Source organism: Apodemus sylvaticus, chromosome 5 (genome assembly GCF_947179515.1).
Source record: "Apodemus sylvaticus chromosome 5, mApoSyl1.1, whole genome shotgun sequence".
Taxonomy (NCBI): Eukaryota; Metazoa; Chordata; class Mammalia; order Rodentia; family Muridae; genus Apodemus; species Apodemus sylvaticus.
In genome coordinates this window covers 119,933,046-119,949,609 of record NC_067476.1, presented here as the reverse complement: position 1 = coordinate 119,949,609, position 16,564 = coordinate 119,933,046, and the positions used below count along the sequence as shown (strand labels likewise).

Sequence of the window (16,564 nt, the reverse complement as noted above, 5' to 3'; positions counted from 1 at the left end):
GATAACTGGTGACTCTTTAGTAACTTAGTTATTAACAATCTACTTATTTTTGTTTATATTTTTAAGATTTTGACTTTGATGTGTGTGTGTGTGTGTGTGTGTGTGTGTGTTTGTCACATGTGTGGATCATGACCATGACAAAAAGAGGGCTTGAAGCCCCTAGAGCAGGAGTTACTGGCACTTGTGATGTGTCTGAATGGGTGCTAGGAACTTAACTCAGGTCCTCTGAGAAAAAAAACCACCTCTTTTGTTCTATAATTGATAACTACTAACTGGAAAACCTTACTAATGGAAAAATATAGTTGTGACACATTTTCTATGTTAGGTGTAGACAATTAAACAAATAATTAGGAGTGGTAAGAGATACTTTTTTACTCAAGCAGGCAATTTAGTAGGCAAACTGCTCGTGTGGCATTAGCCACCCACCAGTGTTTTAGGTAGACCCTCACAACTGACCTCACTTGAACGCCAACAGAGGAGTACAGAATATCTTAAAGAACTGTAGTACATTTTGGTAGTAAACAGTAAAATAATTCTATTTTTCTTAAATAGTTCAATATTTGTAGGCTATGAAGTTTACCTAACAGTTTTTGTTCCCTCAAATTTTCCTACAATTTCATGTATGAGCAGACCAACATACTCCAAATCTATGTGGTTCCCAGTCTGGCCTATGTCCACACCAACTCTCTGCTGTACCGGCTAGTCGACATGAAAGGAGGAAGGCTGGAATTCCTTTTCACTTGTCAAGGCGCATGACAATGAAGAGGCGAAGCTGAAAGTGAGGATGACTACAGCTGTGGAGCTTAGCCTCCACACCTGGAAGAGATGCTACCATTCTCATCTCTCCGATTGACTGACAGCCCTGCGCACTTGGAAGAGTCTGGCTTCCTCTTCACCTCTTTTTATTATGGAGAATAATTTTCCTCAAAGTGGAGGGGATTCGAATTTTGGTTTAAATAATAGAGCCTGAGATGAGGACACAGAATGTGAGGTGCCTACTAAGCATGTGAAGGCCCTAGAGTAATCCCTACTGCCACACACACACACACACACACACACAAACACACACACACACACTCCCAGATCAACAATACATCAGCACAACTCTGAAGGGTTCACGTGCATGCTTGCCTCCAGGCACACTCCTGCTTCTCAGTGAGTCCTTAACAATCACTTCTTTTTAAACACCAAGGAAAAGGAAAGCTCAGAATATCTGACATTTCTTCTAGCTGGTATTACAACAAACGCTGTTTAAAGATAAAAATGTTTGTTGTACCTCTTTCTTCTGTTCAGAAAACCAACTGGAGTCTTTGTTTGAACCTTGTGGCAATACATGAAGATCCACCAGGACTGCAAAGTTCCCACACTGAAAGAGAAGAGGTGAACAATTTATCAATGGTAGAATGTGTCCATGCAGGTCATGCCCAACAGACAACTACAGAGTATGTCACAAACTGCACATGCAAGAGAAAGGCAGCAAAACCACTCGTGGGACACAATCTCAGCATGGCTTCTAGTGTTCATAAGTTCATATGTGCAGATGTTAAGAAAAAAATATAGGCTTAATTAGGATAGAAATGACAAAATAACTATTTCTGGAGCACACCTTGGAAGGGGATGACTGGACATCTCCACGGTAGCTGGAAGCCTGCCAAACACGGAGAGAAGCTGAACAGGGCAGTACTAGGTAGTCGCCGGACAAGAACAATTCTGGGAAAAGTCTTTCTCCTCCGTAGGTAAGAATCTATCTAAGTTATTGTCCTTTTTAAAATATAAGAACTAGCTGCACCAAAGAGCATGGAATAGCAATAAATACTCAGGAAAACAAAAAAGAACCAGAGAGATAAGGAGGTAGAATTTGGATGCCAGTTACCAAAACTGAGGAAAGTTTCCTTTAAATATGCTATGAATTTTCAAAGCCTCTTTTCTTACTTTAAGAGAAAAGATAAAAAATATTGTATACTTATCTAAAACAATAGCATAGCCAACTAGGTCCTCAAAGTATGACTATCATGACTTAAAGTTGTCATTTTAATTTTATTTAAAGTAAATTTGGTAGGCCCATGTAGTTAATGTCTCTGTGCTGGTCAGCATGTGCGGGTCGCATGAAAAGCTATAACCAGGCTGGAGACACGACTCAGAGGGTCAAGGGCCTGCTGTGGCAGCATGAGTACCCACATTGATCAGTACCTCAAGTCTCAGTGCTAATTCTGGAAGCGTACTGACCAGTCAGTCAAGCTGAAATGGCAAGCTCCAGGTTGAATGGAAGGATGGAGTAAGACATCTGATGCTACACCCTGGCCTCTTACAGGAACTCATGCAGGGCCCCATGCAGGGCAGCCCACAGGCGTGCCTGCAGGGGAGTGTGCATACACACTGACGCTGGAGCTTTATAAATTTTCACCTGTCAAGAGTCATTTCTGAGATTCCCAAGATAAAAGTAAGCAACACTTTGGAAAGAAAAGAACAACCACGATCATAGGTTGAGGATGTATCAAAGAGTCCCTGATAACTCAGTTGATAGACTTGTAGGAAAGTCACTTTTACTCATCTCTAACTAAACCTTTGATTTCCTTTGTAAACTTTTGTGAAAACATGAGGCAAGGAGATTCAACAAATAGTGCTAGAACATCAGTCACAAACACAGAAAGAAAATAAAACTTAACTGGCATCTACCTTATTACCAAATGCAACTGTTAGTTTGAGATAGATTACAGACTTAAGCATAAAAACCAAAGCACTATTATTCTTTTTTTTTTTTTTTTTTTTTTTTTTTTTTTTTTTTTTACTTTACATTTTTTTTGTCTTTTTTTTTATTTGATATAATTTATTTACATTTCAAATGATTTCCCCTTTTCTAGCCCCCCCCCACTCCCCGAAAGTCCCGTAAGCCCCCTTCTCTTCCCCTGTCCTCCCTCCCACCCCTTCCCAGTTCCCCGTTCTGGTTTTGCCAAATACTGTTTCACTGAGTCTTTCCAGAACCAGGGACCACTCCTGCTTTCTTCTTGTATCTCATTTGATGTGTGGATTATGTTTTGGGTATTCCAGTTTTCTAGGTTAATAACCACTTATTAGTGAGTGCATACCATGATTCACCTTTTGAGTCTGGGTTACCTCACTTAGTATGATGTTCTCTAGCTCCATCCATTTGCCTAAGAATTTCATGAATTCATTGTTTCTAATGGCTGAATAGTACTCCATTGTGTAGATATACCACATTTTTTGTATCCACTCTTCTGTTGAGGGATACCTGGGTTCTTTCCAGCATCTGGCAATTATAAATAGGGCTGCTATGAACATAGTAGAGCATGTATCCTTATTACATGGTGGGGAATCCTCTGGGTATATGCCCAGGAGTGGTATAGCAGGATCTTCTGGAAGTGAGGTGCCCAGTTTTCGGAGGAACCGCCAGACTGCTTTCCAGAGTGGTTGTACCAATTTGCAACCCCACCAGCAGTGGAGGAGTGTTCCTCTTTCTCCGCACCCTCTCCAACACCTGCTGTCTCCTGAATTTTTAATCTTAGCCATTCTGACTGGTGTAAGATGAAATCTTAGGGTTGTTTTGATTTGCATTTCCCTAATGACTAATGAAGTGGAGCATTTTTTAAGATGCTTCTCCGCCATCCGAAGTTCTTCAGGTGAGAATTCTTTGTTTAACTCTGTACCCCATTTTTTAATAGGGTTGTTCGGTTTTCTGGAGTTTAACTTCTTGAGTTCTTTATATATATTGGATATTAGCCCTCTATCTGATGTAGGATTGGTGAAGATCTTTTCCCAATTTGTTGGTTGCCGATCTGTCCTCTTGACGGTGTCCTTTGCCTTACAGAAACTCTGTAACCTTATGAGGTCCCATTTGTCAATTCTTGCTCTTAGAGCATACGCTATTGGTGTTCTGTTCAGAAACTTTCTCCCTGTACCGATGTCCTCAAGGGTCTTCCCCAGTTTCTTTTCTATTAGCTTCAGAGTGTCTGGCTTTATGTGGAGGTCCTTGATCCATTTGGATTTGAGCTTAGTACAAGGAGACAAGGATGGATCAATTCGCATTCTTCTGCATGCTGACCTCCAGTTGAACCAGCACCATTTGTTGAAAAGGCTATCTTTTTTCCATTGGATGTTTTCAGCCTCTTTGTCGAGGATCAAGTGGCCATAGGTGTGTGGGTTCATTTCTGGATCTTCAATCCTGTTCCATTGATCCTCCTGCCTGTCACTGTACCAATACCATGCAGTTTTTAACACTATTGCTCTGTAGTATTGCTTGAGGTCAGGGATACTGATTCCCCCAGATTTTCTTTTGTTGCTGAGAATAGTTTTAGCTATCCTGGGTTTTTTGTTGTTCCAGATGAATTTGATAATTGCTCTTTCTAACTCTGTGAAGAATTGAGTTGGGATTTTGATGGGTATTGCATTGAATCTGTATAGTGCTTTAGGCAAAATGGCCATTTTAACTATATTGATTCTACCGATCCATGAGCATGGGAGGTTTTCCCATTTTTTGAGGTCTTCTTCCATTTCCTTCTTCAGAGTCTTGAAGTTCTTGCCATACAGATCTTTCGCATGTTTGGTAAGAGTCACCCCAAGATACTTTATACTGTTTGTGGCTATTGTGAAGGGGGTCATTTCCCTAATTTCTTTCTCAGAAAGCACTATTATTCTTATCACCGGGGCAGGAAACAATTTTATACATATGACCCAGGAAACACAAAACATTGAAGGAAAAATTGTTGGTTAAACTGGACATTAAAAATCAAAGAGATTTCTGCCATCATCACTACCATCTGTGAAATGATGTTTGCCACAGACTGGATAAAACCCATTTGTAAAATCACATGTCTGACATGCAGGGCTGGCATGCAAATATGTAAACTACTCCACAGAGTGATAGAATTTTTTAATTTAAGCTGAAATATGTACCACAAATATGAAAAATTGGTGGCTGCTCTTGAAAAAGTATTGAACTTGACTGTTGCCAGGGAAACTCATTTCCTAATTAACAGCCATAGCCACAGAATGGATCAAAAGGACTTAAAGTACAAAGGTTGATACCATTCCAAATGGCAAGAATGAAATGGAGCAGCCCAAACTCACACACTGTTGGGAATGCAACTGGGTTCAACTACATTGGCAAATGGTTTGCAAGCTTTCTGTAGCTGTCCATGTACTTACAGACTAGGCCAAGGAGGCCATTAGGCCAACAAGGCCATCTTACAAGCTTATCTGAGCTCTGTTCCCAAACTGAAGGCAGACTTAAGAACCATCAACAGGAGAATAAACTAGTATTCTAGTCACTCAATGAAATGGCACTCAATGAAATGTTGACACAGCCAACAGACTCATTTCAAAATTAGAATGAACTAGACAGGCCAGTTTGATGAACACCGACTGTATGGCTCCATGACAGAAGTTCACAACAGCAGGAGCCATGTATGGTGAAAGTAGCAGGACAGGGCCTGAGTGGCAGAAGAAGGAGACAAATGACAGGAAGATGCAGGGTCCTAACAAGGGACCTTTGTTGTACATATAAAAGTGGTTCTTCTCACCATGTATGAATTACTGATCACTAATAAATAATTTTAAAATGCGAGTATGAAATCTGAAACTGTGTATATTATATAGCCTCTTATAACAACAGTGTATTGTGGCTGCCTGACTGCAAATTAATTTGATGCATCATCATCATCACCATCATCATCACCACCACCACCACCACCACCACCACCACCATCATCATTATCATCATCATCTTAGGTTTTTCGTAAAGGGTTTTTATATGTAGCCCTGGCTGTTCTAAAACGAACTCTGTAGACCAGGCTGGCCTCAAACTCAAAGATATTCCCTTGTCTCTTCCTCCCAAGAGCTGTGATTAAAGGCCTGTGACACTATTGCCCAACCAGAATTATTTTTCTAATTAAAGAAATCCAAGAGAATATTAGAAAGACATAAAAAATATCAGTATGTCAGATACTAAGATTGAGAATTACTTTGTGAAATGTAATTCTGTGTATGAATTATGATGAAAGGTTGATGTTTTTGTGGGCTGTAGCAAGACTGTTTGAAAAGCACATTCAAGTATATGGATGGCTATGCATAGATTTTGTTCTCGATTGTTGCTCATAGCTCTACCCTTTAAGGTAGATGCTGCCACCAGGTGGAGGTCATATGCCACGACTACAAGGTCTTAGCTGGGGGATTTTGTGTGCCCTGAATTTTTCTTTAGCCAACTGAGAATCTTATAAAATGTGCCCAGAGTGCATTTTAAATGCATAAAATGTAATATACAGGACAAAAGAGAAAACTGATTCCACTGGGGTATATTTATCAACATCTTAAAAAGCAGCCCAAATTTGTGATACAGAAATAATGCAGGTATGTTCTGCAGGCACTGACTCATATCTGATCAGCCCAGCGACAACAGCTAACGTTTTCTTGTACTATGCTTTACAAGTTTGTATTGGAATTACAGTGACACCTGGGCTCATCTTCCCAAGAAGGAGATGAGGATGAGCAGATTTCTGGGTTGAATATAAGTCATGACCAAGGCATGAGTAGCGCTGAGCGAGCGAGAAGCCAGAACAGAGAGTCTAGAAGCTAGAGAGGCCTAGAGAGCTAATACTTTAGGATATGGGTTCTGGGATCTACATGGATATCCTTTATATGGATATCCTTAATATTAAATCAGTACTATTCTTTAAAATCATTTTGCAATAACCAAAACACACAAAGAGCTGTGACTTCTAATGGCCACAAGCACTGCTACCACCACTGTATTTTAAATCCTATAGTCATAATAAAAGGAGGCCTACCTTTATGAGAACTTGGTCAAAATCAAGCTCTAACTTTCCCATCTAAGTCCAATGAAAGACAAGGTTTAATCTGGAGTTTTTTCACACCCTGACTGATTATAGATTAATTCCATTTTTCTGTCTTTGAATAAATAAGGCGTCAATTCTTACACTGACAATGTAGGAGAGAAATTTCCTAGATTTCTGGAAGAGTCTATGCTTGGAAGGCAGTGGTTCTCTCTGGGCAACCACCAGGCCTTGCTTGTCTCTAGCAGGAGCTTGGATAATCTGCACTCATCAGGACCATTGTGCCTCCTAAAGCTCTCTGCTCTCAAGGCACTGCTTCGCTCTCCCGTGAGTAAACAGAGGTGAACAAACTAGGCTTCTGAGCACAGCTGAGGCACGGCCTCCCTTCCTCCTTAGCCCTAATTAGGAGCTTGTTTCGACTCTCAGAAGAAGAACTCTCTAGCTCTCTTCAGACCAGGAAACATGGGAAGCATTGTTCCACAGGCCAGAGTGGACCATCCAGGAAGGGATTCCAAGCGCTTTGAGAAATAGCTTCACATTGTTAGGGAGGAATGTTAGTGTTCAGGGGATTCCACCGGCCTGCCCTCAGGGACCTACCAATTACTTAAGTCATGAACTGCTACCACTGCCAGGTGAACATCAGGTGTGTGCTGCACACAAAAGGGCCCGCCCTCCACTCAGCAGCTCTCTCTTTCAGGCTGTTCCCAGCATCCTCTCTATCTGTTCTCTGTCGATGCGTCCCCCTCCCCCACCCCTGCTCTCATGGCCCTGCTGTCTGTCTATGGACATATTCACCTGTCTGCCTCCATCTCCTTCTCCAGGCCCTCACTCCTCTTTTCTCCCCAGCAAACCCCTTTTACACCAGATCTGTTGCATGGCGTACTTTCTCAGGGTGCACCTTGGCTGGACCCCACAGAGATGATATGCCTCCCCACATTATATTTTATAACATTAGCGCTGAAACTCAGAGGAATGTTAGCCTACAGGTGACTTCCCTGGCCTGCCCCCAGGGACCTAGCAATTGCTTACCTCATCACCTGCTGCCACCAGGTGCACCAGGTGTGTGAAGCCAGCAAAAGAACCCACCCACCACCCAGCTCTCTGTGTGTCCTCTGTGTCCCCTCTTTGCCCTTCTCTGCTCCCTCTCTCTGCCATCATGGATCGGCTATCTGTCTGCTGTCTACATGCCCACTTGTCTGTCTACCCCTTTCCCAGGCCCTCACTACTCCTCTCCCCTTCCCAGGAAACCTCTTCACACCATGTCTGTAGCACAGCTTAATTTCCCAGGCCTGTCACAGATACCCCTCACTTCATTATGTTTCATAACATAGCCCATGCACTCAGCTGTACAAACACAAGCCAAGGTATTCTTGTCCTTTCTCCCCTCCATCTAGAAGTGGGTACCCAAAACCCTGGGGGACACACCAACAATTGCCTTTCCTTAACCTTCTGGAATAGGTTGCTTCATCTTGTACATTGTGGTTTTTAATGTGCTCTTAGACACCCATCCACTCCTGTTCCATTGCTTCTCCCATTCCCACTTAGACTGTCAGACCCTTTCCTAGTGGTGTCCCACATAAACCTGTGATATCACCAACAGGGCATTCCTCCTCTAGCCAATCTGAGCCTTTCAGCAGGCCTCACTGCTCTGCTTCCTGCTGCTTGGTAGGGTCACCATCTTCCAAGCCTATCAGGTGCACAGAAAGCTCTGGAAAATTTTTCTGAAGCATTTATCTTTTTCTTCTGGATTACACACATTCTTAAAAGTGCTTATAGACTTCTGCATTAAATGACTGTTCTGTGGAGGAGACTTCCCTGGCTCCAGGAGGAATGGGCCCAGGCTCTATCCCCGTGATTAGCACTCTAGCAGCCCATGAACATGCTTCATATTTAGTGGCAGAAAGAAAGAACATATGACCGAACAAACTGTCTGAAGTTTAAGGCACATCAGCAAGGCAAGGGCTAACAGGCTTTTCTAGAAACAGGGCCATGGCTATTCATCACAGCGAATGTAATAATACCTTCCTCTCTCCTTAATCTGCAGCCATAACAGCTGTCATCATCAGTGGCAAGAGGTTTTTTTTTTTTGTTTTGTTTTGTTTGTTTTTTTTCCTTCAAAATTTAAAATGCAAGGATCCTAGAACTACCTGACCATAAAGTCAATCAATGGCAGGCACACATGTTGGTTATTTCACCTTCAGAGGTTTAACTTAATGTTGTGCTCTGAGTCTTCAGAGAGACCTTGTGTTCTGACTTCACAAAAATATAGCATAAGGGGGAAAATGTTTGCATGTTTCACTGTGAAAACCAATACAGAGCACAGACATAGAAGGGTTTCCACACTGTCTGAGTCCCTCACCAACAGAGGGGCACAGCAACAGGGTACTGCAGTGCATACCATAATCTCATGGTCCTCACCTACCACAGTGTTCACGAAGACCAGAGGCAGCAGAGAAAAGGCTCTGCCTGGGAGGTGTTGACTCAGTAAATCCCATGAATCAGGAAACCATGGAAGAAAACCAACCACAGCATTCAGAGAAAGTGGCCCCAAATAGTTCTCATAATGCTCAAGTCTCATAGTGCAGACCCACAGGTCAATGTCAGCACAGGATACAGTCAGGGCAGGAAGCCTTGGGTTACAGGGGAGCCCTGAAAAGCAGAGGAAGCAAGGGGACAGGCAAGCTGGAAAGCTTTCTAAGGCAGAAGAGAGGATCGCGGCATGCAGTAGAAACCAGAGCCAGGCAGATGTATTCAAATCCAACTGCACGAAGAAGACACGAGGGAGGCCATCCTGGGGGAACGGGATCCCCTCTTAGGCATCAGTTTTCCTATATGTGAAATACAAGGACTCCTTCAAAGAGACTTCCACTCTAGATCCTACCTCCATGGCTGTCTAAAATACTTGTTTCTACCTGGATGCATAATGCTCATCCGTCTGTAAGTAAATGTCACCACAAAAACATACAGTATGGCAGCTTGTCCTGTCTATCATTCACCATGGCCCATGTAAACACATTATGAAAATCTACACAATGTGAAACACCCACTACATGGCTAGAAACCACCGGATAAACTACAGGATATGGAGCTGGAGCTGGCCAAAGGAAAGATCTTTGCAAATACTCTTCCCTATGGAATTTCAGGATACCCCCAGGCAGGACTAATCACAGGCAGCAAACATGTGACTAAAGCCACATCTGTCTCTCTCAGGGGCCTGCCGGCATGATGTCCTGCCTTCTAACTTCCTGGTTCCATTGGAGTTGTCAATTCCCAGTACTGATGGTGGCACACGTAGGAAAGAAGGTGCTTGTTTAATGAGTCAGAGCATCCATTACTAGGGGAAATGTCACACCTGCCACGGCACTTTAGGAAGGACTACCTCCCTTTCTCTTACAGCCTGTCCCCAGAATAAGACTACAGAATCAAGCTCACAGCTTACAAGTAAACTTACCTGACATACACAAATAGGCAATACACATATAGTTGAAGCCAACAGGTTCTTTTCTCACCTTCAAATCAGTTGGTAGAGCAAGATCCAAGGACAAACCCGGGCTTTATGAACCAGGTCCCTCAGAGGAAAGTGACTGGGCAAAGTCAGTGGATGATTTACTCTTTGAGTTCAAGTTTTTCTAGTTAAAACGGACAGAGAGAGACAGGCGTGGCCTATATGAGGCCAAAAGGGGTTGGGACAGGAGAGCTGCTTTTTCCTGTTTGTCGGTTGTAGGATTCTAACTACAGGTCAGGGTGAAGGACTTTCTAGACATTCCAAAATTTACAGTAGATTCCTCACTAAGATTTATCTCTATTCTAGAGATAAAGAGAAAATGATAAGGAAATGGAAAAGAAAGCCCAGGAAAAAACAGAACAAGGGAGTTTGACGGCAGCTTCTGTAAGGATAAACAAATAAGAAGCTGTTTGGTGTCCTTTAGCAAACTTTCTGGTCTGTTTAGAAAAGAGCAAGACTTTTGTCTTTTGGCTAGGATAATGACAGGGCAATTCCCAGACAAGGATTGGGAAGAGATGCACCAGTGATGTTGGAAATAATCATATTCAGTGGCCACTGAAACTACTGTTAGTAAAGGGTTGCTTTAATACACACCACTACACCTCACTACAAAACTAGAAACTCTGTCCATCACTGTAGACAGAGCCAAGGTAGGAACAGGCTTCCTGTCACTCCCTCATTGTTTTAAGTGCTTTCCCTAGCAATTTTCAAATGTAATCTGCAGCCCTTTCCCCTCAGTTGCCTGACCTCTGGCAGGTTCAAAGCACATGTAGCAATGAGGGACATAATGGCCTAGGTGTGTAGGGCCCTGTATGACAGCCCCGCCCCCTTTACTCCTCTCCAAAGGTGGTATCTGCTTCAAATTCCAGGACATTCTAATTAGACTCTAAGTTATCAATTAAAAATCTTTTACACATATGTAGTGCCAAGTATTCACCCATCTCCATAAGATCTAATAAATGCTTAGACTTCTTTTGTAGCTTTACTTTGGCAACACAGTGCTTCTGGAAGAGCGGGCAGATGGCTTATACTCATGCCAATGGCCAAGTAAAAGATATAAATGCTGCTCTTACACATTTCTGCTACAAAGAACATGGAAGAAAAGCTAATTCACAATAAAGTACTATGGACTCCTCAGTTTCCAAAGGAGCAGGGCAGAGCAGGTACCATCCAGAGTAAGCAACATAAAGGCTGGTCTACACCATGATCAGGACCAATGATGGCGTATGTTACCTTAAATGATGTTTAGAAAACAGTATCTGTAAATTTCTATCATAAAATCTCTCTATCTCTCTCTCTCTATCTCTCTCTCTCTCCTTCTCTCTCCCCTACTCCCTCCCTCCATCTCTTTCAAACAATAAGTATGTCAGTATGTTTATATGTATATGTATGTTGTCTCTGTGTTTCTCTGTATATGAGTGTGAGAGAGTATGTGTATATATATATACATATGTATGTATAGATGGATGGATGGATGGATGAGATGGATGGATTGATAGATTTGTACATGTGGTATGTATATATATGTGTGTGAGTGTATGTGTGTATGCATGTATGTGTATGTATGTATGTATGTATGTATGTATTAGAAAACATTCTTTTAAGTTCCTGATAATACACTAAAAATCAGGTTAACCTGAGCTGAAGGAATTTATAAAATATTATTATGAGTCAAAGAAAAACCCTCTAAATATTCCCCTGGTGACCAATACCTAGACTGAGAGATAGTTGTAACTTGAAAGTATTCTTAGAGGGAGATTTGTGAATGTAAGAACGAAGGTGAAAGGGTGGTGACATAACTTTCCTGCCTCTCTGGGTGGGACCAAGTAATCTTTCACCAGGAATTTGGGGATTTTCAATGATTTAGAGGAATTCCATTTCTTGGGCTAAATACAAAGTTATTTAAATACTCCCAAAACAATGTTTTTTCCTCCTACTTTAAAATAACAAAGAATTTGCCAAATTGTGTCTTGTACTTAACCCAATCAAATTGTGATTTAAATTTTTTCTGTGGTAGTAACTCTGTACAAATACTACTTCTGCCTGTCTGTCTCTCTCTGTCTCTCTGCTTTTCTCTCTGTCTCTCTCTGTCTCTCTCTGTCTCTGTCTCTGTTTCTCTCTGTCTCTGTTTCTCTCTCTCTCTCTCTCTCTCTCTCTCTCTCTGTGTGTGTGTGTGTGTGTGTGTGTATGTATGTGTGTGTAGATGCTCTCTGTGTGCATAAGTGTGTGTGTGTGTGTGTGTGTGTGTGTGTGTGTGTGTGTGTGTATGTGTGTGTAGATGCTCTCTGTGTGCATAACCTGAAGGGTATTGATCCTAACAGCCTCTAGTCTTGATCCCTGGTTCTCAAAGTACCAACATTTTCTGTAGTTAGTTTGAGTTGTAAATGAGGATCTCATACAAGTTTCCAGGATGAGTGTAAGACACCTACAGGTGATTCTCATGGCTGCTCTAGTTTAAGAAAGTATGATGTAGATCCCTATGGATCCCAGAAAACTGCTCACAATATTGTCAGTATGAGATAGGGAGATCTGACAGTCTCACCACATAATGCAATAGAAGGTGGGGCTCACTAGAATATACAATTCCAAAACTCCTTTAGATATCACAATTTTATTATGATTGTGACAAAAACAGATCCTTGAGTAAGTATGAATTTTTGTCTAAGACCTCTCTGGAGTCATCTGTGATAGGGAGGCAAGGAAGAGACCCACCGATGAAATAATGCCTTTTTAAAGATCTTAAAAATTCACTTCTGGTTCACTTCCAGGTTTTTTTTTTTTTTATACTAACAGGAAACCAACCAACCATGATATCTATCTCTGAAGTAGGTTGATAGAGATGGTAATAGAAATCAAAAAGGTTGGATCATGGCTGCCAAGCAGCAAGGACTGATAAGGAAAGACCAGAAATAGAATGAAAGAGGATAAACTCCAAGCAGTAAGATTCTGTAACAGTGCTTGTGTTATTTCATGAGTGTGGGTCCCCAGGCTCATAGAGTCTGTTCTAAGTACAGGGTGGCGTCACTGGCGGGCACAGGAGAGTGCTAGAGACTGCTCATTCAGTTTTCTGAGGAACCGCCAGACTGATTTCCAGAGTGGTTGTACCATCTTGCAATTCCACCAGCAGTGGAGGAGTGTTCCTCTTTCTCCACATCCTTGCCAATACCTGCTATCTCTTGAGTTTTTAATCTTGGCCATTCTGACTGGTGTAAGGTGAAATCTCATGGTTGTTTTGATTTGCATTTCCCTAATGACTAATGATGTTGAACATTTCTTAAGGTGCTTCTCAGCCATCCGAATTTCTTCAGGTGAAAATACTTTGTTTAGATCTGCACCCCATTTTTTAACAGGGTTATTTGCTAATAGCACTGCATTTAGAACTGGCAGGTGGCATGGCAAGGCATGTTTCCAAAGAGACAAAGCAATGGCTTTTATCTCTTAATTCTTAGCAGATTATGAGAGGGGAACAAGAAGAAAACCCCTATTATTAAAATCAAACTTCATTTCTTCCTTGAAGGGTTCCTAGACTGCCATACACGGTAGAAAGTGGGGTCAAAGCACACAAAAATGCCAGTCAGGATTTCAGTTTCCTATGTCCTCCACAATACACCACTCACTAGAACAGCATCTATGACCAATGACTAGTGGTACTCATTGACAAGTGCGATGGTCCAGCTCCTGGTTGTTCTGTTACTTTAGCTCTGAGTGTCACCTAACAAAATGGTTCACTCACCCTGTCCTCCCCTGATGTGTGGAACACCGGTAGCTGGCTTGCCCGGCTTCCCTTCACCACTAGCTGTTCTTTCTCGGTGTTCTTTCCTAGCTCATTCCCATCACAGAGGTCCTGTAAGTAGGGAAGACTTGATAACCCATTCCTTGGCGATGTCTTAGCATCATATATACTCAAATCTCACATTTCAGATATTGGGCAGTTCGCAAGCTGATGGGTAGCAATTATTATTATTATTATTATTATTATTGGCTTGGATGTCACACAACTCCAGATACATGCACCCAACGGACAACTGAGGAAGCCATGTTTCTCATTTTTGGTGAGGTATTGAATAAACAATTTAACAGACTTAAGATGATACTGTCCACATTTTATTCTGGACTCTGCTCCCACCAGGTTTAGTTGAGTTGACTTGGCAGAAGGCAACTCTCACCTAATTGTCCAGTCCAGAAATTTGGGAGGTTTTTTTTTTTTGTTTGTTTTTTGTTTTTTTAAATGTGTCTCTTTTTCTCATATTCCACACTGAATCTGCTAGCAAGCCCTAACATTCTAAGTTTTAAAGGGTCTGGCTGAGGACAGGAACTCAATATAATTGGACAAAATGAATCTAAGAATATGCAAAGGGTCTCACTGAATTAAAACAAACAAAAAACCCAGAGCAATGGAACAACTGGATGGATTTATAGTCATTTAACAACCAAGCCACAAGGGCCACTTGATTTATCCTATATCCTGCAGGTGACTTGAACATTTGTTCTCGTGTTCCAGGATTGTTCTGCCTTTCTCCTCTTCTCTTCTCTTCTAAAGGTTTTTGTTCTACTTTTGTCAATATGGTAGAAGATATCAATATATTGAACTGAACTCATAAAATATGTGAATGATATTAACAGATAATTGACTATCCCAGGTAGCACAAACTAGATCTTGTAGCATGGGGAATCTTAAAATAGTGAGGGGTAAGACCAATCTAACTAGTTAGTGTTTTGATAAAGATAGACCTTTTATATGCTAAGGACAATATTTGGCTCTAAAAACTCTAAGAGGCTCAGCACAGTGGCATTCTGAGTCAAGTCAAGTTACTAGTGGTAGTATATAATTCTGTGACTGTCAAGGACATTAATTTTCTATTAGGCTACTTTAGCATTAATAGCCAGAATAAGTGGTAGTATGGACCTGGCTTTACATATTTGGTGCTTAATTTTATGCATTTTCAAATTGAAAGAATCTATAACATAGTCAAGCAAATATGACCACAAGGCAGCAGCAATATTTAAAATTGTGTCACAAGGACTGAGTTAAGAAAAGAAAAAGAACTTCCAAACCAAGAAAAACATAATAAAATAAAATATAAGGCTTTTAAAGGTAAACAGATATTCCCTTTTAGATCTTCCTGGCCTTAAGGATAGAGACAGGCAAAGCAGAACAAATCTGAGGAGATAGCTATAGTCACCATGTAAGGAAGACTTGTAGACCAGAAGGGATTTATAGACAGGAAGTGACCTGTCAAAGGAAGTGATCTCACTGTCCAACCCAGAAAACCAAACTCTACAGACAACATGCCCCTAACAGTGGATGACTGAATGAATCACCACACTGCCAATGTAGAACACAAGTTTCTACCTGTGAGAAATGATTAAAATCACACAGAAGATGGACTAACTGCTTTGCTACATTAATATCAGCCACTTCAAGCATCCAGGAGTGTGCCAGTGGTTACTGGCTTTTATGTTACTAAACTGTGTACCTAAAGATGTGGGCTTAATGACCAAGAATCAGAGAATGTATCTCTAAATCTTCTAAGGGAGATTTTTAACTGTGAAAGCATGTAAATTCCCAAGCCTGTCTGAATCTCAATCCCCTTATCTGATAAATGGGGAGCAATAATGCCTACTCTTGTCAAGATGACAGTGTTAACAAATAGGAACTACATCATTTAAATTGTTATAAACATAGAGGATTTAACAAATGACATCATTCTCACCAGTAGCTCAACCAATGAGAGTTAAAAACAAAACAAACAAACAAACAAAAAAACAAAACAAAAAAACCAGCACAGTCCAGTAGCTTAGTATGATTGATAATGGGGGGTTCTTTACCTATACTATCCTGAGTCACAGGTGAAGTAAGGACAAATGAAATTGGTTAGGTAGCAATTATTCACTAATTTCAAAACATGGTTATGGTTATTGGAAAGCCAATGGACAGTGGAATTACACTCCCAAAGTGACTCCGTGCTCAAAAAGCCTGATTACATTATTCTAATGAGAAACTGAAGCCACAAAGAGCAAGTAGCATCAGGACCCAGTAACAGGAAGTGCCCAGTGATACAAGGGGATTCCCATCCCACAGGGAATTCCAGAACCCTCCTCAACACTGTCTGTGAGGGAATAAGAGGGACTAACCTGGGAAATTTCTATGAAATTTACCAAGGAAGGTGTTAGATCCAATAAAAGTTTTAAAGGTATTTTCCTTGTAAACAAAGATAAGCAATAAAAAAATATTACTTAGGAAAATAGAGGA

The 16,564-nt window shown here is 41.3% G+C and overlaps 1 protein-coding gene across 3 annotated transcripts in view; it reads right to left on the bottom strand.

Moving 5' to 3' along the window:
* The window catches only part of Slx4ip (SLX4 interacting protein), a 166,181-nt gene that overhangs the window by 62,215 nt on the left and 87,402 nt on the right, over positions 1-16,564 (bottom strand). For all 3 annotated transcript variants that reach the window (XM_052183734.1, XM_052183732.1, XM_052183735.1), the window contains one exon: positions 1,277-1,366. In XM_052183734.1, coding sequence (XP_052039694.1) covers positions 1,277-1,366 — 90 coding nt within the window. The remainder of the gene's footprint in view (positions 1-1,276; positions 1,367-16,564) is intronic.